This window comes from Saccopteryx bilineata, chromosome 4, assembly GCF_036850765.1.
Source record: "Saccopteryx bilineata isolate mSacBil1 chromosome 4, mSacBil1_pri_phased_curated, whole genome shotgun sequence".
Classification (NCBI taxonomy): Eukaryota; Metazoa; Chordata; class Mammalia; order Chiroptera; family Emballonuridae; genus Saccopteryx; species Saccopteryx bilineata.
This window is the reverse complement of record NC_089493.1, coordinates 198094721-198117851: the sequence shown is the minus strand read 5'-3', so window position 1 is coordinate 198117851 and position 23131 is coordinate 198094721. Positions and strand designations below refer to the sequence as shown.

Below are 23131 nucleotides of genomic sequence, written 5' to 3'. Positions count from 1 at the left end.
GGAGGAGAGAAAGCGTGGCCGCCATGTTGGGCGAAACCATCCACTTCCCAAAGTGGGGGGTTTTTCAGTTCCCAGTGAGTTTGGACCCAAACCCGAGGAACTGGGGTGATGGCCGTTGAGCGCGTATTTGTCATTGAAGCTCCGCAGTCATCACTGGTTGACACATAGTTGCCTTACGAGTTTCCCCGGTCGCGCAGGGAAGCATCAGGGCGTGGGTGCACCCCCCCGGCGGCCCACGTGGGACGCCCCGCCGCACGCACATGGCCCGGCCGGCGGCGCGGTGCGGCCTGGGAGAGTCGGAAGCGCGGCGAGGAGGCAGCGGTGGGCCCATGCAGGACGCGGAGAACGTGGCGGCGCCCGAGGCGGCCGAGGAGCGGGCCGAGCCCGGACAGCAGCAGCAGCCGCCGGCCGCCGAGCCGCCGCCAGGGGAGGAGCCGCCGCGGCCCACGGGGCTCGGCGCGCAGGAAGCGGTGGGCGGCGAGGACGAGGAGGCGGAGATCGGGCCCGGGCCCGAAGTGCCCGCCGAGCCCGAGGCCGAGGCCGACGACGAGGAGCAGGAGGAGGAGGAAGCGGACGGCGCGACCCCCGACCCGTCCCGGTCCCCGTCCCCGCCGCCGCCCGAAGAGCCCCCCGGCCCGATCGCCGACGCGGCCCCGGGGGAGCAGGCCCGGGATGCGGCGGCCGAAGCCCGGTCCGACGGGGCGGGCGGGGAGCAGGGCGGCGGCGCGGCGGAGAACGGCGACGCGGACGAGCCCTCCTTCAGCGACCCCGAGGACTTCGTGGACGACGTGAGCGAGGAAGGTGAGGCGCCGGGCCGCCCCGATCCCGGGCCGGGTCCCCGGGCGCCTCGGGCGGGAGTCCGCGGGATGGGGCGGAGTGTCCTTCGTTCTCCACCCGGCGTCCCGCACGGAGGGAAGGGAAGGTTGGCGGCGATGTCCTGGGTCTCGTTTTCCCCAGTAGAAGAGAGGGGTGCAGGGTGGAGACAACCCGGGGACCCGGCCGCTCCTGCACCCCGGTGTGCGTTTGGAGGGAGGGCGGGCGGCGTGCAGTGTGCGGGGCGACGAGGGTCGAGCAGAGCAGGACGTGCACCACGTGCCGGGCGGGCTCCGGTGACACTGCTCGCTCCCCTGCAGGTGTGGGTGTCCCGGGTGTCCGGCCACACCTGTCCCAGCTGAAACGGACGCGTCGCGGGCTCCTTAGTGGCGGGTGGGACGCGGTGGCAGAGCGTCTGCCCACAGAAAGGACCTTTCCGGGACAGTGACGGGCGCCCTCGCCCGGTTCCTGGGTGGGTGTCCCTGTGATCCCGGGGTGGGGGTGGGGGGGACAGGCCACCGTCCTGGTGGCGAGTGATTATTTCAGACTCGCGTGCTGCTTGTAGCTTAACCTTGCCCTCCTTTTCTCTGTGATTCGACTTACAGACATGATTTCTGTTTCCTGCCTGGTAGGGCCCACCCAGCTCCTAGTGTGACAGTTGTCTGGTAGCTGATCTCACCATATCTGCTTGCGTTTTGTCGTTAGCCGTTTGGAGGCTGCCAGCTTGCAGCACGTCTGTGGACTCCTGTGTATTGACCATATTATACAAGGGGGAGAGGAAGTAAACACCATGGAGTAGCCAGGACTCCACCGGGGGTGTAGGATACTGTCATGCTGAGATGTAGAGGTTTTTCTCCAGCTCTTGTGTCTGATCACACAGTAGTGGAGTCAGAATCATGAAGACTCTTCAGGTGAACAAGAAAGGTTAGGAAAACCAAGATGGGTAGAGGTGTCGACTTTAGAAGGGCCTTAAAGGGTTACCTGTTATCACTTACCGCGGCTACTTTTTTGCAAAGGATGAAGACATCCTAGCACTAGAAGCAGGGAGGGCTCCCAGCTGGTGCCGCCTGGGGAAGGGAATGTGTTCCTTTCCACCGAGGGGTTGCTGGGACCTCTTCTTCCCCAACCAGCATTGTTTTTGCCACACACAGTTTTATGTTTTAAAATCTAAGTGTTATTTTTTGGGGGTTTTTTTGTTTTGTTTTTTTAATAATTGTTGTGTTGATTTTAGAGAGAAGGAGCGACAGGAACACAGATCTGTTCTTGTCTGTCCCCTGACGGGGGGGGGGGGGGGGGTTGAACTGACAGCTTCTGTGCTCTGGGAAGATGCTCTGACCAACTGAGCCATCCGGCCGGGGCTAAGAGCATTTTTTGAACAAGCCTGAATCACAGAAGATATTCATGTGAAGTACGTCCAAGACTGCAGTGTGTGACAGTCAGGGGTGCCACTGCGGCACAAGGCCGGCCAGCCAGGCCTGGTGGTCACTGGGCAGACCTCGGGGTCATGTTCGTGCCACACTGACCTGTGAGGTTCCTTGTCCTAGCAGCGAAGGCTGAGCACGCCTTCAGTATTGTTGAGGTCCCTTGGTTGTGGTCAGGTGCTCAGGTGGGTTTTGTGTTTCATGTGAAGAACTGTCCCCTCTGCAGGGAGCAGAGTGACGCCGAGGGTGCCAGCCCTCTCCTAGGTGCCGTGAGCCCCCAGCGCTGGGTCCCCAGCCGCCTCCTTGCCTGGAGCTGCACGTCTGCATCACAGGCAGCCTTTCAGCCTGTTCTCAGCTGACTGCTTGGTGCTCAGCCACAAGGGACAGGGTGTTAACTCAAAGTGTCTTTTGTTTTTGGCTCAGTAAATGCTATTTATGTTTGCTATTTAGTTCTGAGAATTCCTTCTTTCTGTTTCTCCTGGAGCCAGATTGGGCCTCGGAGAGCCAGGAGTAGTGAGTGGTGCCGGTGGCAGTGACAGGAGGGGTAGCGTGTGCCTGTCCTGTGTGGGGACAGCACCCCTCTCCTGGCTGTGGGCAGACGCTCACAGGGACTCGTCTTGCCTTGAAGCACTTGAAGATTGTGGGGAGGAGTCCACAGTTTGTGTGTAAACCTTGTAAATTTAGATCAGGCTTAACAGGCCCCTTAATTGTATGGTAGGGGAGCTTTGAAAAGAGCCTGAGGATTTGACTCCTGTCTCCAGAGGGGGAGTCTCCATGGTGTGGCTCTCACCTGCCTCTTTCTCTTTCTCTCTCTGGACTCAGTTTTTGTTTCTTTGAAGTTTAAGTGGCAGTTCTCCTTTTTTTTGTTTGTTTTATTTTATTCATTTTAGAGAAGAGAGACAGAGAGATAGAAATGAGAGAGAGAAGAGGGGAGGAGCAGGAAGCATCAACACTCCTATATGTGCCTTGACCCGGCAAGCTCAGGGTTTTGAACCGGCAACCTCACCATTTCAGGTCAACGCTTTATCCACTGTGCCACCACAGGTCAGGCCATCAGTTTTTTGTTGAAATACCTTAGTTGTTCACTGATTGCTTTCTCATATGTGCCTTGACCGGGGGCTTCAGCAGACCAAGTAACCCCTTGCTCGACCAGCGACCTTGGGTCCAAGCTGGTGACCTCGGGGTCTCGAACCTGGGTCCTCCGCATCCCAGTCTGACTCTATCCACTGCACCACCTGGTCAGGCTGGCAGTTCTCGTTTTAAGGTAACATTTTCTATATCACTTATGAAGAGTTGAAAGTAATTAAACTAGTTTAGAATGGTGCATGCCTGTGGAAATTAAAGGACTCTCCTTCATGAAAGCCCTTTCAACTCAGGGAACACTTCAAACACAAAAGTGGAGAGAATTCATCTTAACTTTTAAGAATGAAATGCAACAAAGAATATTTTCTGACATGTCCTAGGGGCATGTTGAGATTCTTAAAAGTATGAATGGAGTGACAGTTGGGTTCTAGAACACCTAGGTGGACAGTAACAAGCCACTGTCCTCCAGCTGTGGCCTGGAGTGACCTGGCTCTCGCACTAGCTGACGGACTGATGCAGGCTCGTGTGTGCTTCCATGGCAGTTCTACAGGTGTCTTCCTAGCACCTGTGTTTCACAACTTTGTAGACAAGCTAACTAACTTGTACGGAAGTTATACAAAAAGACAGGATTTGTTTCATCCTGCCTGATACTCTAATTTGACTTATAAATGCCCATCTCCTGCAGCCAGTCGGGCATTTCTTTCTGTTGGTGAAGGCCTGGGACAGGCCTCAGGTAGGGTACCGGCCGGCAGGTAGCACTGAGTCGCCTGGACACGCCGGTCAGCCTCCAGCCTTCTTCCCTGACCTGTGTGGGTTCCTCCCATGTTTCTTATTTTGTAGTTCTTTTTATAGCTATCTTCCCCGTTCTTTCTCTTGTTCTAGCCCACCATGTTATGGAAGGGATGCAATTCTAAGAAGTTTGAGTACTTGAGATTTGGGTTCTGCAATTTCTTAAAAACAGATACATGGACAGATACATTTTAAGTGTTTGGGTGCAGTTATGAAAATAATAGTTGACACATTGCTTACTGTGTTTCAAGCCCTCTCCCAGCGTTTAAGGAGGTGATGTCTGTAAATGGCTGGGTCTCCCCAACAACCCTGCAAGATACTTCACCCCGTCCAAGACCCCATGGTCTGTGCACATGTGTTCCCTCATCTCCGTGTTTAAATGCCCGTCTTAGCCCCATGTTGTCTTCATATGTGAAGATTGGGTAACAAGTTGTTTTGTCTTAAACTGGCTGGGAAGAAATGCCTGGTGGCTGGTTTGCAGGGTTTGTTTGTTTTTTTTTTTTCATTTAAAAATCTTCTGGCCTGACCAGGCAGTGGTGCAGTGGATAGAGCATCGGACTGGGATGCAGAGGATCCAGGTTCGAGACCCCGAGGTTGCCAGCTTGAGCATGGGCTCATCTGGTTTGAGCAAAGCTCACCAGCTTGGACCCAAGGTCGCTGGCTCAAGCAAGAAGTCACTCAGTCTGCTGTAGCCCCGCAGTCAAGGCACATATGAGAAAGCAATCAATGAACAACTAAGGTGTCGCAACGAAAAACTAATGATTGATCCTTCTCATCTCTCTCCGTTCCTGTCTGTCTGTCCCTGTCTATCCCTCTCTCTCTCTGACACTCTCTCTGTTCCTGTAAAAAATAAAAAAAAAATTAAAAATCTTCTGTTATTGCCAGGAACCTATTGACATACCCTGACTGTCAGAGGGAGTGTGAACAGTGGAAAACCTTTCTGATTCTCTCGGGGGTCAGTGTGGAGGCGAGCCAGGGCCATGACTCTTCACAGTGCACGCGTGCAGATGACGCACGCTCTTCTCCTTGGAGATGTGTCCAGTGGGCTGAGCTCGTGTGGGAGTGTGTTCTTGGGCAGTACGTCACTGGACAATCCTCTCACCCGGACAGAGTTACTTGGAGACGTGCTCAAAGACAGGCCACAGGAAGCGGACGGGATCGATTCGGTGATCGTGGTGGACAACGTGCCTCAGGTGGGACCCGACCGGCTGGAGAAGCTCAAGAATGTCATCCATAAGATCTTCTCCAAGTTTGGGAAAATCACCAACGACTTTTACCCAGAGGAGGACGGAAAGACCAAAGGGTGAGTGCCGCTCTCGTCCTGTTCTGTGCGTGTCTGTCCCGTGTCACACCTGCAGCGGCCCCGTGGGGCAGGAGTTCTCTCTCTGTCGCTGGCCTCAGCGAAGCTCTCGAAGTCCCTCGGTCCAGGGGCCGTCACACGGGGAGGGGCCATGAGGTGTGCTTCTTGATTAGGGTGTGTGCGTGGGCAGCTAGCAGCTTAAGAAATCAGAGCTCGGGGTTTGAATCTGATGTCAGAACCGCAGACACGGTGCATCCTGGGTAAGGGACCATGGACTTGGAAGCCAGCAGAATACCGAGAAACTGTACATGTGGTGTGGTGTGTATTTTAAGATGTGCTTGTTTCTGTTTGTTTGAAGATTTTATTTATCTATTTGAGAGACACAGAAAGGGGCGGGGGAGTGGGAAGCATCAACTCTTAGTGGTAGCTTCTCGCATGAGCCTGGAGCGGGCAAGCCCGGGGCTTCCAGTGCAGCTCAGCGTTCCAGGTCAGTGCCTCGCCCACTGTGCCCCACAGGTCAGGCGAGGTGTGCTGCTCCCCCGCACCCCACATGTTAACGTCTCTGAACTGGGGTGGGTTCCTACAGTCTGGGTAACAGAATTGTGTCATTGGTTAATTAGCAGCTTTGTTTTTCTAGTGTTACCTAAAATAGGGCATCTTTAAAAAATGGTAGCATAAAGTATATGCAGTCTGGAAGTTTGCTTTTAAACTTCCATATTGGGTCTTTGGTGTTGCCAAGTGTAATTCTGGTTCCTTCAGTTTTAGCGCGGTGGGTTCCACTCTATCGTATGGCACTTTGTTTCTGATTAGTCGACACGTAGAAGTGTGACTGTTGCCTGCCTGCAGCCCAGGAGTGGAATTGTGCGCTGGTGTCTAATAGTGTCAGCTCCTGGCCAGGTGGTTAGCAGCTCGTACTCCAGCCGGCAGGAGCCAACAGCCCCGTGTGATGCCCCAGTCTTGTCCCTTCTCCAGGAACATTTCCTGTCAGTGTCCGCCTCTGAGAGGACAAGAATGAGAAGGTAATGTGTAGGGATGAGTTTATATTCAGTTGGGTTTTTTAGGTTTCATTTATTCATTTTAGAGAGGAGACAGAGAAAGAGAGAAATAGAGAAGGGGAGGAGCAGGAAGTGTCAACTCCCATATATGCCCTGATCAGGCAAGCCCAGGGTTTTGAACTGGCAACCTCAGCGTTCCAGGTCAATGCTTTATCCACTGCGCCACCACGGGTCAGGCTGTCTTCAGTTTTTAGAAACGACCTAGAATAGTTTTAATTCCTGAAAAAGTGATCAGGTGCAGGCAATGCCCCTGACGATGTGTGTTTGGAGCTGGGAGGAGGGCTGCCTTGTGCGAGAGGAGAGCCTTGGCGGCATCGCCTGTGACAGGGCAGGTGCGTGACGTTGACGGCTCGTGACATGGTGACGGCTTCGTTGAAATGACCGACACTGGACTTGCATAGTTTTACATGTGTGTGGTTTCCTAAGTCTGACATACACACATCCAGGAAACCATTCCAGTCAAGATCGTGGACACTGATGGACACCTCTGTCTGCGATTGTGGAGTGAGACACCGGGAGCTACAGGGTTTCGTTCGTGGTTAAGGAACCGTGTGGGTGGCTTGACTGCTGGGACAGGGCAGCACGGGTCCACCTGCAGGGTCTCGTGTGTCGAGCACGACCACCCTCACTTGTGCCTTGGGTCTCAGCTGTGCGATGGCCTCTTCTTGCATCAGGTACATTTTCCTGGAATACGCGTCGCCTGCCCACGCCCTGGACGCTGTGAAAAATGCCGACGGCTACAAGCTGGACAAGCAGCACACGTTCAGGGTCAACCTCTTCACCGACTTTGACAAGTGAGTTCAGACTCGGGCTGTGAGGACCTGGACGTCACCCTGCTGAATGGTCCAGCTGCCGGGGGGCATGTTCCTGGACTGCGGGCGGCCCCCTCCTCTGGTCAGGCCACCACAGGACTGTGTCACGTCCCTGGCTCCTCACACTGGCCGGTAGCACCTCCGCTCTGGGGGACAGCAGGGTGGAGGATGCAGGTCCTTGGACAGTGTTGTGTTGTGACGGTGCCGCCGGTGCCGTGGGCACTCACCTCGACCCTGTCGCGTGACCTGCGTTGAGTGGGGGCCGAGAACCCTGGGGCCGGGCCACACCGTGGTTGCCCTGGGTGTTGCAGTGCTGGACCGTTTTTTCTTTTCCAGGTATATGACAATCAGTGACGAATGGGATATTCCAGAGAAACAGCCTTTCAAAGACTTGGTAGGTTGTATAAGAACGGTGTCTGAGTAGTGGAGAGAAACAATGGCTAACCTCTTGGCTTGAGGTGATGAATGCCTGGGGAGTTAGAGCTGCTGATGGGATTTATCAGGCTCTAACTGCACCGTCTGAGCAGGTTTTCTTTGGTGGACGTTAATGGCATCTGACACCCTCGCCTCTGGTTCTTCTCTAGGGAAACTTACGTTACTGGCTGGAGGAGGCCGAGTGCAGAGACCAGTACAGTGTGATATTTGAGAGTGGAGACCGCACTTCCATATTCTGGAATGACGTGAAGGACCCCGTCTCGATCGAAGAGAGAGCGGTGGGTGTCTGCTGCCCCGGGGGCGGGGCCCGGGGGACACTAAGAGGGGGTTCGCGTGGAGAGTAGCGTCCTCCTTCCAGCTGTGAGCCTGTCAGCGGGCAGGGGCGGGGCCCGGGGGACACTAAGAGGGGGTTCGCGTGGAGAGTAGCGGGCAGGGGCGGGGCCCGGGGGACACTAAGAGGGGGTTCGCGTGGAGAGTAGCGGGCAGGGGCGGGGCCCGGGGGACACTAAGGGGGTTCGCGTGGAGAGTAGCGTCCTCCTTCCAGCTGTGAGCCTGTCAGCGGGCAGGGGCAGGGCCTGGGGCACACAGCAGAGGGTGTTCGCGGTGGAGAGCAGCGTCCTCCTTCCAGCTGTGAGCCTGTCAGCGGGCGTCGGCCTCCCTGCATCCAGTGTGGAGGCTGCGGGTGAGGTCGGTCTGGGATGAGGCTGCGTGCCGTCGTGTTGACCTTGCCCTGGCCTTCTCCGCAGCGGTGGACGGAGACCTACGTGCGGTGGTCACCTAAGGGCACCTACCTGGCGACCTTTCATCAGCGAGGCATCGCTCTTTGGGGAGGAGAGAAGTTCAAACAGATCCAGAGATTCAGCCACCAGGGTGTTCAGCTCATTGACTTCTCACCTTGTGAACGGTAAGCCCCTGGGAAACGCGGGCCTTCCACGGAGGATGCTGACACCTCGCTCTGCAGCCGTCTCACAAGGAGAGCTCGGGTGCGCCTCGCCGGCTCTCCAGTCACACTGGGTCCCGGCGCTCTGTGCTTTCCTGCCTTTAAATGCAGCGTCATTCCTTCACGTGGCGCTTGGGAGCGAGTTGAGGCTTCACGTCCCTCTCCCCTGAGTGCATCTCCCAGCACATGGGGCAGCTGCAAACTCTAGGAAATTAAATACCACTCTGGGCTGGTCACTTGATCCAGTGACATCCTTGGTAAAATGTTTTTTCCCTTCAGTTTAGGATCTAGTCCAAGACGTGGGTTTTTTTGTTTGTTTTTACAGAGACAGAGAGAGAGTCAGAAAGTGACAGATAGGGACAGACAGACAGGAATGGAAAGCGATGAGAAACATCAGTTCTTCATTGTGATTTCTTAGTTGTTCATTGATTGCTTTCTCATATGTGCCTTGACTGTGGGGCCACAGTGCTCAAGCCAGTGACCTTGGGTCCAAGCTGGTGAGCTTTGCTCAAACCAGATGAGCCCGTGCTCAAGCTGGTGACCTTGGGGTCTCGAACCTGGGTCCTCCACATCCCAGTCTGACGCTCTATCCACTGGGCCATCAACTGGTCAGGCTAGTCCAAAACGTGTTTTGCAGAACCTTCCTTCTGAGTGAAAGTCACTCCTGGACGGTGGGGGGGCATGAGCTAGAAGCCTTGGCCCCCCGCCCTGTAGCATCTGGTGTGCTCATGGCCTCACACCTGGGGCTCTCTCAGCCCAGACACACTGAGTTTCCTCCTGTCTCTGTGGGGCCCCTGTTCTGCAGTTCAGTGTCTAACTGTGCAGTCCAGTTCACTGTGGGACTCCATGGAGCCGTGTCACAGGCTCCTGAACTGGACCACTGTGCGTGCTTTCTGTTGAACTTTTCACAAGCATCTCTAACACGTGGAGAACTAAAGAAGGCGCTATAGTAACAGCCCTTCACTAATTACTTAGATTTAGTGCTTTCTTTTTTATTTACTTTTTTTTAATTATTTTTATGTATTTTTCTGAAGTTGGAAACAGGGAGGCAGTCAGACTCCCGCATGCGCCCAACTGGGATCCACTTGGCACGCCCACCAGGGGCGATGCTCTGCACATCCAGGGCGTCGTTCTGCCACAACCAGAGCCATTCTAGCGCCTGAGGCAGAGGCCATGGAGCCATCCTCAGCGCCCGGGCCAACCTTGCTCCAATGGGGTCTCAGCTGCGGGAGGGGAAGAGAGAGACAGAGAGGAAAGCGTGGCAGAGGGGTGGAGAAGCAGATGGGCGCTTCTCCTGTGTGCCCTGGCTGGGAATCGAACCTGGGACTCCTGCACGCCAGGCCAACGCTCTACCACTGAGCCAACTGGCCAGGGCCTAGATTTATTACTTTCTTGTTGTGCTGTTGGCTTCAGATTTTTTTTCTGAGTGTTCTGAAGTAAATGACAGTCTTCCCCACAAGTGTGTAAGACAGCACCGGGTGGCCTGTAAACCACGTCACCTTGATGTGACTACTTCCCCTGGGCGCTGTTTAATGTGCTGCTTTAATCCTTGTATTTCCTGTAAATAATAAGTGGTAGCTGATGGGTTTTTTAGTTCTGACAAGTAGTTTGTATATTACCATATTTGCAGTACTCAGTTTGCAACCACTGGCATCTTTAGTAAAGACCACCGTACCCGTGCCGGCAGCAGAGTGTGTAAATAGGACCCGGCGAGACCCCTGCTGCGGGGCCGGGATGGCACACAGGGTCAGGGTCGGGACGGCTCCTCCACCTCCTGTCCCCTGTGGACCGAGGCTTTGTCCCAGGGGTGGATCTGAGCCGTGCTCTGAATGGGGTGCCCGTGGGCAAGCAGGCAGGGAAGCCTGGGGTTGGGGACGTGCTGTCCGAGCAGCTGTGAGCCTGTCTCCTCAGCTTCCTGTGCCCGGAGTAACCCGAGGCCAGGGTCAGCCGCTGCCCTCAGAGGTGTGCTTCCCCCCTCCCCCAGAGGACAGGAGAGTGCACGGGGTTATAGGCACGTCCTTTCTGTTACAGGTACCTGGTGACTTTCAGCCCCCTGATGGACACACAGGACGACCCTCAAGCCATCATCATCTGGGATATCCTTACCGGGCAGAAGAAGAGAGGTTTTCACTGTGAGAGCTCAGCCCACTGGCCTATTTTCAAGTAAGGAGCCCGTGGGAGCCTGGTGACCTCTCTGTGGCCTGCTCGTTGGCAGAGCCTGGCACGGGTCTTCTTCTCCTTAGGTGGAGCCATGACGGCAAGTTCTTTGCCAGAATGACACTTGACACCCTCAGCATCTATGAGACTCCTGTGAGTGATCGCGTTCTTGGATGATTTGGGGTGCTGGTTCAGAGGGTGGGGCTGACGTGCAGAATGGAGGTGCTCGGGACCGTTCTGGGGGCTCATGTCCTGGGTCTGGTTGTGCTCTGCCCGCCCCGTGCTGCTGCAGGGTTGGGGCGGAGAGGTGGCTGGGGAACGTGAACTCACCCTCTGCGCTCACACTGCCCCTCAGCAAGCTCGTGTTGGCACCTCTGGTTGCCTTTTTGTAAAGACACGTGTTACTGAGACACTGGCCTGTCTGAGTCACTTGTGACCCTCGTTTTCCCGGCAGTCTATGGGTCTCCTGGACAAGAAGAGCTTGAAGATCTCGGGCATAAAGTAAGTCCCTGCAGGCTGCTCCTGTTCTCTCTTTCTCCCTCCCTCCCTCCCTCCCTCTCTCCCTCCGCGACATGGCTCCACACCAGGGGGCGCGCCTGCTGCCAGCTGGGCTGCCGTTCCCTCCCCCGCACAGTGCAGCCAGAGACCCTACTCGGTGACGGGTGTGCGTGGCACTCGGGTGACCCTGCGATGGGTTCAGGTGGCCTTGGGCGAGTGGCACTCTTTGTCCAAATGGTCAGTGTCTCCGCAGTGGGGTCCCCGCCCTGTGGGGGTGGGCACGTTTCCTATTCCTGCATTCTTCCAGCTTGGCCGTGTCACAGCTTATAACCCCCCAAAGTGGCACTCAGTTCTATTAGACGTAGAAGTAAAGTTGGTCCTCACGGCATGAGCTCATGAGTGTCCTCACAGTACCCTCCTCCAGGGTGTTCACACGGCACCACCGTCTTTGTCCTGCCCTGTGGGTGGGTGTGGAGTTTCCCTCAGCTTCCGGGTGGGTCTTCAGAAATCACGGAGCCAGGCCCGGCAGCCTGAGAGTGGTGGTGTTTCCTGCCCGTAGCCACAGAGAGTGGTCAGGAGTAGGTCTGAGTCCTGTTTCCTGCCCGTAGCCACAGAGAGAGGTCAGGAGTAGGTCTGAGTCCTGACTGACGGGCCGTGTGGCAGCAGGTGGCTGGTCAGCATCTCTGTCCTCCCCGGCAGAGCGAGCTGAGGCTGACGTGAGCAGACGTAGTCCCTAGAGTGGCACCCAGCAGCGGACCCCGCTCCGGTCAGCTGCGGGCTCTGTGCAGCCGGAACGCCCTGGTGTGTGCACCGCTCAGCCAGTCCTCCTGTGACGTTTTTGGTTCTTTTTGTTCTGCAGAGACTTCTCTTGGTCTCCAGGTGGGAACATAATAGCCTTCTGGGTGCCTGAAGACAAGGATATTCCAGCGAGGGTCACCCTGATGCAGCTTCCCACCAGACAGGAGATCAGAGTAAGGAACCTGTTCAACGTTGTGGACTGCAAGCTGCACTGGCAGAAAAACGGAGACTATTTGTGTGTGAAAGTCGACAGGACTCCGAAAGGGACCCAGGTGAGTGCGGCGCGCAGAGCATTCTCTGTGCACAGCTCCAGAGCGGCACCCTTTCTGTCTGGGCCGTGTTTGTGGATTTTTGGTTTGAACTTGTGGGTGGTTTTCAGGCCCACCTGATACAGACGTGGTTAGCTGGCGTGTCAATGGAGAGAGCCTGGTCACGTTCCCGCTGAGGAGTGTCATTTTCCCTGTGAAACTTGGGTGCCAGTTCACATAATTGAGCGTTAACCCTCAAAGAACACAAGTCGGAGCTGCTTAGTGGCCGGTCCACTTACACACGGGCTTCTCCCAGGAGGGACAGCGGCCCTCCCTGTCCCCGGTCTCATGTCTGCAGATTCAGCCCGCTGCAGCTTGGAGGCAGGTGGGGCGGGGGGCTGGCTGCACACTGACTCACGCCGTTCTGTGTGAGGGGCTCGAGCATCCGTGGTTTCAGTGTCCACAGAGCCCAGTCCCCTGGTACTGAGGGACGAGTCCAGCCCCGTTCTGGGGGGTCAGAAGTTGTATGTGGATTTCAGACTGCGCAGGGTGTGGCGCCCCAACCCCTGCGCTGTTTGAGGGTCAGCTGTGCGATGGGGTCTCCAGCGCACACCCTCCTCTGGAGGGAAAAGGAATATGTTGTCTTCTTTGATTTTAAGCGCAAAGAATTGCCTGCTTGACCCAGTTCTGCGCTCAGGTTATTTTGTTTGTTTGCATCATACGATTTGTAACATATCTAAAAGATTACCTGGTTTTCCCCTTAAATGGAAGTATTCCTTTTCCCTTTACAAAAGTATTTTTTGAGGTGTATTCACATACTGTTAAACTCACCCGTTTAAAGCGTGCAGTTCGGTGGCTTTCACAGAGTTGTGCGACAGCCACCACTGTCTTAATTCCAGAACATTTCACTTCCCTGCCACCCCTACTCCCTTCCCTGCCGGCTCCCAACACCCACTGCTCTGCTTTCTCCTGTCTGGCTCTCCCTGCACTACACGTGGCATAGGAGCATAGGAGTGGAATTGCAGTGTGTCCTTCTATGTGGCCGCCTGTCCAGAGCGTGTCCGCCAGGCTCACCTCTGCCACCGTGTGGCTGTGCCCACACCATGTTGACCAGTCGTCCGCCTGTGGCCGTGGGGTTCTCCCGCCTTGGAGGTGTTGAGGACTGATCGTCCCTTTGCTGGACCCCGGGGACTGCAGAAGTTTTGCTGGTGGGCGGCAGTGCGGGTCTGAGAACTACTGGGGGGTGAGCGTGACTTTCAGGGCAGTTCTTTCTGGTAGAGTCTGGGGGAGGTCCGTCCGCACCCGAGTGCTGTGTCGTGATGCGGGTGTCGTCGTGATCACTTCAGTTGTCCTTTGACTCAAGTCTCATGTCAGTTTCCACAGCGTAACCCCTTCTATTTTTAACAGGGTGTCGTCACAAATTTTGAAATTTTCCGAATGAGGGAAAAACAAGTACCTGTTGACGTGGTTGAAATGAAAGGCAAGTCCCATTCGTGTCCTTCTGTAGTTGAGCGTCCTGTGTGCGCTTCACACTGGCCTGGGCAGAGGGCCAGGCCTCGGCCCTGACTCGGGAGCAGCCACGTGGCTCTGATACAGAGCATGTTTGTAAATTTAGAGGGTATTGTCCTTTTCAGCTCAGTCTCTTAACCTTCTCAGCGGCCAAGGGCAGGCGCCCCACCCTTCCCCAGCCCTGTGCCACTCACGGAGCAGAGGAGCAGGGCTCTAGCTGCCTCCTGCAGGCGAGCGTGTGTGGAGGGCAGGTCCCCACGCCGCGTGTCACCACAGGAGGCGCTTGGCCCAGGACAGTGGGTCAGTGCTGCGCGTCTGCCCTGAGACGGCAGAGTCAGCCTGTGTTCCCGTTCCGTGTCCCGTTTTGGTAGAGGGGGGAGGGGTGCAGGGACAGACAGGACACGTAAAACCTGGCCCCTGCCTGAGGAGGAGGCGGCTCCCACGAGCCGTGGGGCTGCTTTGAGTGCCGTGGGGAGTGTAGGGAGGACACGGCCCCAGGCCTCGCAGGCGGGCCCCCACAGCCACAGCGGGGGGGACTGAGGGAAGGGTGTTTCCACCGGGCTGGGAGGACCGCCCAGGAGCCCTGTGCAGTGGCACGCTGCTGCAGACCCCGTGCTCTGTGCCTTGTTCCTGCCTGCCCTGGGTCCTCCGGCGCCCTGGGGCCCGGGCGGTGCTGACGGGACACCCTCCCCTCTCCCGCTGCAGAGACCATCATCGCCTTCGCCTGGGAGCCGAACGGGAGCAAGTTCGCCGTGCTGCACGGCGAGGCCCCGCGCATCTCCGTGTCCTTCTACCACGTCAAGAGCAACGGGAAGATCGAGCTCATCAGTAGGTGGCCCCGCCTGGCTCGAGTCTCCTGGGGGGGTTGGCGCGTGGTGGGGCCGGCTGCGCGGCCTGAGCCCTCGGCTGGAAGGTCCACTGTGACTCATGTGGTTCACGGTGCATCACGTCCATGGAGAGGCGGGGCCTCCATGGCTCCCTCACGCGCTAGTGTCTGTGCTTCAGCTTCCTGCTGCCCCTCTGCCTGGGCACTCTGCCCCCCTGGGAGGGCCTAGGGCTGTCCACCTGCCCTAGTGCTCAGCGCACAGTAGGTCTTCAGCAGACAGTGTGGTGTTGAATTAACAATTGTTACTTCTTAGCCTGTTTTTATGAGTGATTGAGTCAGTAAGACCTCTGGCCCCCACTTAGAGGTGGGGTTCACGCTGAGGCCGCATCACCACATGTTCCTGGTGACCTTACGCAGGACTTACTACAAGGACAGTGTTATTTGTGCGCCCTAGGGACAATTCGTGTGCTTCTTCTGAGATGGTTCTGTAGAGAATTTAGTTTCCACCTCCTCAGGCCCAGCAGCATCTGTGGGAGAATCGGTGGTCTGTCCATCACAAAACCGATTGTTACTGATCTCCTTTGATGTAGAAGGGAGCAGGTGGTTATCAGCCAGCAGGTGGTCTTGCTGTGACTGGTCATGGAGACCGCTGTGCGGGTGCCTCTGCCTCGTGAGCGCTGCGTCACGCCCCTCTCGCGTCGGGGGTCACGTGCTCCCACGCGGCCCTGGCCTGTCAGGCTTCACACGTTCACACACACACCCCGCACACGCACTCCTGTCCTCGGGTCTGACTCAGGGAGCAGCCACGTGGCTCTGATGCAGAGCGTGTTTGTAAGTGTAGAGGGCAGGCACACGCACTCCTGTCCTCGGGTCTGACTCGGAGCAGCCACGTGGCTCTGATGCAGAGCATGTTTGTAAGTGTAGAGGGCAGGCACACGCACTCCTGTCCTCGGGTCTGACTCAGGGAGCAGCCACGTGGCTCTGATGCAGAGCATGTTTGTAAGTGTAGAGGGCAGGCACACGCACTCCTGTCCTCGGGTCTGACTCAGGGAGCAGCCACGTGGCTCTGATGCAGAGCATGTTTGTAAGTGTAGAGGGCAGGATGAGCTGGGAGCCCTGGGGGACTGACTGCCCACCCTGGTCAGGTCCAGGCGGGAAGTGGGCAGTGAGGGTGTTTGGAAGGGGGAGGATTTAACAGGTATTTATGAGCATGCATTTAAAACAGTGGTCCCCAACCTTTTTTGTGCCATGGACCAGTTTAATGTCAGGAAATATTTTCACAGACCAACCTTTAGGGTAGGACGGATAAATGCACAAAATAAAATTATGCGACTGGCGTAAAAATGGTGGTGGGTTTTTTTTTGTATTTTTCTGAAGTTGGAAACAGGGAAGCAGACAGACAGACTCCTGCATGCGCCCGACTGGGATCCACCCAGCATGCCCACCAGGGGGCAATGCTCTGCCCATCTGGGGCGTTGCTCTGTTGCGACCAGAGCCACTCTAATGCCTGAGGCAGAGGCCATGGAGCCATCCTCAGCGCCCGGGCCATCTTTGCTCCAGTGGAGCCTTGGCTGTGGGAGGGGAAGAGAGAGAGAGAGAGGAAGGAGGGGGGCAGGGGTGGAGAAGCAGATGGGCGCTTCTCCTGTGTGCCCTGGCCGGGAATCGAACCTGGGACTCCTGCACGCCAGGCCGATGCTCTACCGCTGAGCCAACCGACCAGGGCCTAAAAATTGGTATTTTTAAATATAATTGTTGAACTTACTAGACAAGCATCAAGAGTGAGTCTTGGATGTAACAGGGAATCTGGTCATTTTAAAAAAATAAAACGGAAATACTATAAGTTACTTATTCTTTCTCTGCAGACCGGTACCGGTCCGCGGCTGGGGGTGGGGACCCCTGATTTAAAGACGTGTGAGTCGTGGGAACATTGGGTTTAGGGTCTGGGGCTCCCTGTCTGTGAGGACCTGGTGGAAACGGGAGTCCTTGCCTGATGAGGGTCCCTGTGACGGTGTTTACTTTAAACGGATTCTTTTGTCTAATTGCCTTGTGAATTAAGTTGATTTGAACATGAAATACTATTGAAAATGGTACTGTGGATAGCTTGGCCCTGGTTTGTTTTGTTTTTCTCAGTGCAGGTCATAACTTCAGTGCTTTAGTGACGGGTTTCTGGTGGTTCTGCAGGCACGGTGCCTGGGTTGTGGCTACAGACCATCTACAAGCTCACCCACTGGGCAGCGTGACCCCACCCCCAGTCCCTCAGTCGTGGCTGCACGCCGACTCTAGAGCCTGCACGGCAACTTCTAACAGACGCTCTCTCTCCTTTCAGAAATGTTTGACAAGCAGCAGGCAAACACCATCTTCTGGAGCCCCCAGGGACAGTTTGTGGTGCTGGCTGGTCTGAGGAGGTGCGTGTCTGCTGTCTGACCCTGAGCCGTGCTCTGTGGGTCACTGCGCAGGCCCAAAACTAGCCCTGCGTCCCGTGCGCTGAGTTCTGAATGGTGACATCCCTGAGTCCTCGAGAACTTGAGTGTTGTCACATGGAAGGGTCGTCCCAGCTTTGGCTGGTGGGACAGATTGATGTTCAGTGTCTGCACCGTGCTCCCCGGACTTGGGCTGAGGCCAGGCAGAATGAAGCAAGCACATGCCAGGCTCTCAGTGCAGGCCCTGGAAGACGTGAGCCTGCCTTCCCCTCTGGGGGCGGGACCGCGCGGACGTAAGCGTGTGCGCCTGGCCCCCACTTAGCGGCCCTGCAGCATGTGGGGGGCAGCCAGGACCCTGCAGTGTCCTCCCCGCTGCCTGTGCCCCTGGCTCTCGGGGACACTCGCTGTGGTCTTGGAGGCTTGGCGTAGAGAACCTGCCCTGTGAAACAGTGTAGCAGACAGGGACGGTGCTGGACCCCACAATGTCCTCCTCTCTGCCACGTCCATGTTAGCAGCGAGGCAGTGCGGAGAGGGTGCCCTGGACCCTCACCCAGGGCCCTCTGGGCGCAGGGACGCAGGAGAGCTGCGCATGGGGAGGCTCTAGTGAGGGCCGTCTGTCTGTCTGTCTCCCCAGCATGAATGGCGCCCTGGCGTTTGTGGACACTTCGGACTGTACAGTCATGAACATCGCAGAGCACTACATGGCCTCCGACGTGGAGTGGGACCCGACTGGGCGTTACGTCATCACCTCTGTGTCCTGGTGGAGCCATAAGGTACGGACACCCGTGTCTTCTCGTACCTGCAACACCGGGGTGCTGGGCTCTGGCAGACTGTGCCTCGGATGCGTGCGCGGCACAGCATCGCCGCCTTCCCCGGTCTCCTTGGGCACTGATGGCATTGCCTCCTTCCCCAGTCTCTGTGGGCACCGATGGCATCACCTCCTTCCCTGGTCTCTGTGGGCACCGATGGCATCACCTCCTTCCCCGGTCTCTGTGGGCACCGATGGCATCACCTCCTTCCCCGGTCTCTGTGGGCACTGATGGCATTGCCTCCTTCTCCGGTCTCCTTGGGCACTGATGGCATTGCCTCCTTCCCCGGTCTCCTTGGGCACTGATGGCATTGCCTCCTTCCCTGGTCTCTGTGGGCACTGATGGCATTGCCTCCTTCCCTGGTCTCTGTGGGCACTGATGGCATCACCTCCTTCCCTGGTCTCTGTGGGCACTGATGGCATCGCCTCCTTCCCCGGTCTCTGTGGGCACTGGAAGGTGGTGCCTCAGGCCCAGCCCCAGCTGCCTTGTGTATATGCTGCTCACCTCACGAGGGGCTACGTCCTGTAAATTTCGTGAGTCAGAAACACCCACCAGACATCCTAGGCCAGCCTCACCCCCTGACACATGCGCAGAACACTCACAGTGGCCCACAGCTGGCTGGTGTCACAAGAGGACCGTGCCACATAACGGTAGCCCTGGGAAGGACCCAGACATCAACACTGAAGTGTAATTTCCAGTGAGGGTGTACTGCATTTGCAGCATCCTGAGTTGAGGTTCTATTCTGATCAGAGCACCTGAGGCAGCTGCCTTCTCCATGAGTAGTGGGTGGTCCCTGGTCGTGCTCCTGAGTAGACTGTGTCTTAGCCGCCATCACTGCAGTCACCAGAGCCCCTCGGAGTGGGGGTCACGTGCAGGTTCCCAGTCTAGAGCCCCCCTTCAGGAATCCAGACCTCACTGCAGCGTGTGAGTGGCGTGCGCATGTGGAGTGCGCGTGGAAGGCAGGCAGGTCCCGCTTCCACTTGTGTTCTCCCAGCGCAGCTGCTCCTCCCGCGGCTCCTGTCTGGACCTTCGCTGTCCCATCGCCCAGCCGTGAGGTCAGGTTTGGGTGGTCTGTTCAGCGCAGTCAGGAATGTTCCGGAACACTGACGTGGCAAGCACTAGAGGGAGAGAGACTGACTGTTCCACTTTCTCTCACTCGGGTTGGTTCTTGTATGTGCCCTGACCAGGGTAGAGCCCGTAACCTTCGTGTATCAGAAGGATGCTCTAACCAACTGAGCTGTCCCGCCAGGGCTGCAGACTGTGTCCAGTACAACAGCCCTTACGTTCTGACCAGGACCCATCAGCTATGCCCTGTCCTCGGGATTCTGCTAAACAGAGATGCCCGGAGCGTGGCTGTGACAGGTCACAGCAGAGTGAGGGAAGACACTGCTTCCTTCTCCGAGAACACATGAGAAATGCAGGCAGTTCATCCGCTTGGTGACACAGTTTCTGTGCTTGGTCAGCACTGTTGTTGCTGTGAGACACGTGAGTCTCGTGTCGACACCCCTGCGGGATGGAGCTCGGGGAGGCACCAGGCTTTGGTTAGTTCCTGGTGTCCCACAGAGAGCGCTGGTCCTGCCACACGGCGGTTCGCAGGCACCTGTGGGTTAGACGGTGGAGTTGCTCCATTGGCCTGCAGGTCCCGGTCCCTGGCGTTGGCTGGGACTCGGCCTGAGCACGGTGTTTGGCGTCTGCTCTCCTGCAGGTGGACAATGCGTACTGGCTGTGGACCTTCCAAGGACGCCTCCTGCAGAAGAACAACAGAGACCGCTTCTGCCAGCTGCTGTGGAGGCCTCGGCCCCCCACCCTCCTGAGCCAGGATCAGATCAAGGTCTGTGTCCTGTGGTTGAGGCGACGGGAGGGCGGGAAGGGGACGTGTGGGGACCCTTTGAAGAGGTGCCTGAACAACAGCCGAATGGGACAGTGTCTGGCGCAGTCCCGGGTTTGCAGGGTGCTCAGGTCATGGCACCACCGCAGCACCGTTCCAGGACAGTTTACACGGACCAGGGTCTGGGAGGAAGTCCTGGTGGGGTTTACGTAAGCATGGGTGATCGTGCTGACGGGGTCAGGGTGTCGGGGTGAAACTGAGAGGCCAGGAAGTCCCAGGAACAGAGGCTGGTACCCCTGCTGAGACCCGCAGAGCAGTGCCCGGGACGTGGTCTCTGACGCTGAGGGCGTCCCTGCATGTGGGTTCCACTTGTGGTTTTTGCTTCAAATGTTCAAATCCTGAATGACTTGTCTTTTGTTCAGCAAATTAAAAAAGACCTGAAGAAATACTCCAAGATCTTTGAACAGAAGGATCGTTTGAGCCAGTCCAAAGCCTCAAAGGTCAGCCCTGTTCACAGACTGGGGGCTGTCACAGCCACCGTCCCTCCATCTGAGAAGGGCCAGCACCTGGCTGGGGGTGTGAAAGGGCAGTGCAGTGGGAGAGCCGCTTCTCCGTGGAGGACGCTGTCTGCTACCCGCTGGGCTGCCGTGTGTGGGTGGGCTGCCAGGGGTTGGCCCTGGAACTCGTAGGCAGCTGGCCTTTCAGATACAGAAGTTGGGGGTGGGGGCAGTTAGGGGAAGAAAAATGGGAACGCCCCACACTCCTGTCCTGACGGTGTCCCTCTAATGAAGTATCCTTACGCCCCATGTGTGGTTGCTGGTGACACAAGGTTTCCAGTTGGCTCAGCGCAGTCACAGTGGTGGCAATTGTCAGCTCTGTGACCCCAAGCTCCGTACTAGGAACTGGTGGAGAGGAGACGGACCATGATGGAGGACTTCCGGAAGTACCGGAAGATGGCTCAGGAACTCTACATGGAGCAGAAAAACGAGCGTCTGGAGTTGCGAGGAGGTAACTACGAGCCTGAGATGCACTTTTAAAGAGTGTATCTGTCACGTTTTCCTCCTTTTCCGTTTGTTAGTTTCCCAGATTCTTTAGTAAGTGTCAAATGTTTTAACAATTCTCAAAGTATCGAAGAATCGAAAGCGTCAAGTGTTTTAACGATTCTCAAAAGTATCAAGGACTCGCGTTCCTCACTGCTGCCTGCTGGCTGGAGTGCGCGTGCCCCTGCCAAGGGCAGCAGCAGACCCCATCGTTGCCTCCTCTTCCAGGCGTGGACACCGACGAGCTGGACAGCAACGTGGATGACTGGGAGGAGGAGACCATCGAGTTCTTTGTCACTGAGGAAATCATTCTCCTGGGCAGTCAGGACTGACCCCAGAGCACTGTGGTGAGGCTTCCCCGACGCAGCGGCCACCACGCTGCTGTCCTAGAGGAAACGGGGGGAAGTCCAGTTTCACCTTCTCAGGGCTCGGAAGTCCTTGCGTGTGAACCTCGACAGTCGGGCTGGGGCTCCAGGGGCAGGTGCCCTGCAGCAGGGCCTGGGTGTGGGGAAGGGCAGGGCCGAGGGGCCACACTTCTGGTCAGTCCCTGGCTGGGCTGAGAAGCCTTCGGAGTCAGGTCAGGTGTGGTGGGGGGCTCGCTGCTTCAGTGACAGGTGGACCTAGAGATTCTGCACCTCGGGCTGACGGGTGGGGCAGGAGTCCCTGGGTGTCCCGGTGGTGCTGCCCTGGGCAGGGGGCGACTTGTCCCCGGTGCCCCTCGGAGACGCGCCCTGGGGCCTGAGGGGCGGGGTGGCCGCCTGCCTGCGATGCGCCCGGCGTGGCTGATTTGTTGCCAGTGCAGGAAAGTGAACCCGTGTCCCCCCTGCAGCGCCACCCTGTGCTGGAAGCGGGTCACCCTCTGCAGACAGCCCGAGGCGCTCCGGACTTCCTGTGCTCCTGCTCTGGACTGACTGCCGGACGCCCGCCTCCAGAGTTGTGCCTTGAACCCCTGGTGTCCAGTCGAAGGCACTGCTTTCAACCTTCTCCCGTTTGGGTTTTTAAGTCAGATCACCAGTGTTTCACTGAGACTCCACCCCGTGCCGCAGGGCCGCCTCCTGCTGCTCCACCGAGGTGACCGCCGCACGGCCTCCCTGTGGAGAGACACTTCTGTCTTGCGGTGGGGACCCCAGCCGGGAGCAGTGCCCCTCCCGTGCCCTGGCGTGCTTGGGGCGCCGCAGTGCCTGGGCCCGCGTCCGGTTGTGGCGGGGTCTCAGTGGCTGAGTGTGGAAATAAAGCAAACCTGTACGAACGAGTGTCTCTCTTCTCTCGAAACAGCAGCGGCCATGGTTTGGGGCCTCTCCTGCCCCCGGCCGTAGCGGCCACTGCAGGGCCCAGCCTCTCAGTCACTGGCACATGCGGTGGGCGCAGCAGGGATGACACACCCGTGTGGCTTTGTCCTGCGTGTCCAGCTGAGCTCAGGAAGGTGTGCATCGTCCGTCAGTGCAGTGTGTTCAGAGTCTGCGCTCATTCATTCACTGCCTGTCGACGGCTCCCGTCAGCCTGGAGGCCTGTTGAGTTGTCACCTTAGCTGCTGTTTGGTGGTCCTCCAGCCAGTTCTCTTCCCCACTGAAGGGAGTGAGCAGAGCCGTGGGGTCCAGGCCCGTGTGTGTCACTATCACATCGCAGCCTCACCTCCTGGAACCCAAAGCTTAGTTTTTACAAAGCAGGGAGGCAGGGACAGGCACTCGGATTCACAACTGTGCTGCCTGCAAGCGTCCGACAGGCTCTGTGACAGAGGAGCCACCGCCCCACGTGGGGCAGAAGACATACCTGCCCGGGTGGTTTGGGCAGCCTGGGCCAACCCTGGTCTGCCCAGCACAGTTCATCCCTCAGACGTGCAGCCAGCTCCGGGCCTGAGCAGTGTGGGCACTACTGTGTGCCATTCTCGAGCCGGGGGTCAGCTGTGTCGTTCCCACTTGTGTTCTGCCAGCCAGCCTGTCCATGCACGGGTCACGGTCACTCTTGTCCCTCCTGCTGTTCAGACCTGTGTGCCACAGCCCAGTGAGCAGGAAAACGCACACAGTTCTGTCGTATCAACAGATCTTCAACAGCTTGCACGCTAACTTGTCACGATTTCAGTGTGCTAGTTGTGATTGTTTTCTATAATTTGTAAATAAAAAACTTGCAGAAACACTGCTTGCTCTAGCTCTCCTCTGCTGTGGAATGGGTTTCCCAGGACCAGCCTTTTGTAGAGGCATTTCCTGACCATCTGTGGGGGCAGCAGGAGGCCTGGGCTCTCCAGGAAGGTCCTGGTAGGTCAGAGGCTGGAGCTTTGGAGGACGGGGCTGCAGCTGGGAAGCTCTGGTGGTCAGGCCAGAGGCCATGGGCACACCCAGCACCACCCTGCCTG

At 57.1% G+C, this 23131-nt stretch overlaps 1 protein-coding gene across 1 annotated transcript; it reads left to right on the top strand.

The window, feature by feature from the left end:
• Positions 1 to 266: 266 nt before the first annotated feature.
• EIF3B (eukaryotic translation initiation factor 3 subunit B) lies at positions 267 to 22030 on the top strand. Its single transcript, XM_066273508.1, has 19 exons — positions 267 to 801; positions 5217 to 5409; positions 7136 to 7255; positions 7610 to 7667; positions 7858 to 7986; positions 8455 to 8612; positions 10680 to 10811; positions 10892 to 10958; positions 11260 to 11306; positions 12163 to 12373; positions 13757 to 13829; positions 14564 to 14686; positions 17011 to 17089; positions 17739 to 17877; positions 19619 to 19744; positions 20164 to 20241; positions 20641 to 20749; positions 21010 to 21128; positions 21611 to 22030. The coding sequence occupies exons 1-18, from the start codon at positions 330 to 332 to the stop codon at positions 21111 to 21113; spliced, it is 2418 nt and encodes an 805-aa protein (XP_066129605.1). The 5' UTR covers positions 267 to 329; the 3' UTR covers positions 21114 to 21128; positions 21611 to 22030.
• Positions 22031 to 23131: the final 1101 nt, after the last annotated feature.

Bases quoted from the DNA above. Each gene is read 5' to 3' on its own strand.
- EIF3B (XM_066273508.1), top strand. From the start codon at position 330: ATGCAGGACGCGGAGAACGTGGCGGCGCCCGAGGCGGCCGAGGAGCGG. The intron at 10,959-11,259 runs GTGAGTGATCGC...TTTTCCCGGCAG, and splicing joins TCAGCATCTATGAGACTCCT to TCTATGGGTCTCCTGGACAA. The intron at 11,307-12,162 runs GTAAGTCCCTGC...TTTGTTCTGCAG, and splicing joins TTGAAGATCTCGGGCATAAA to AGACTTCTCTTGGTCTCCAG.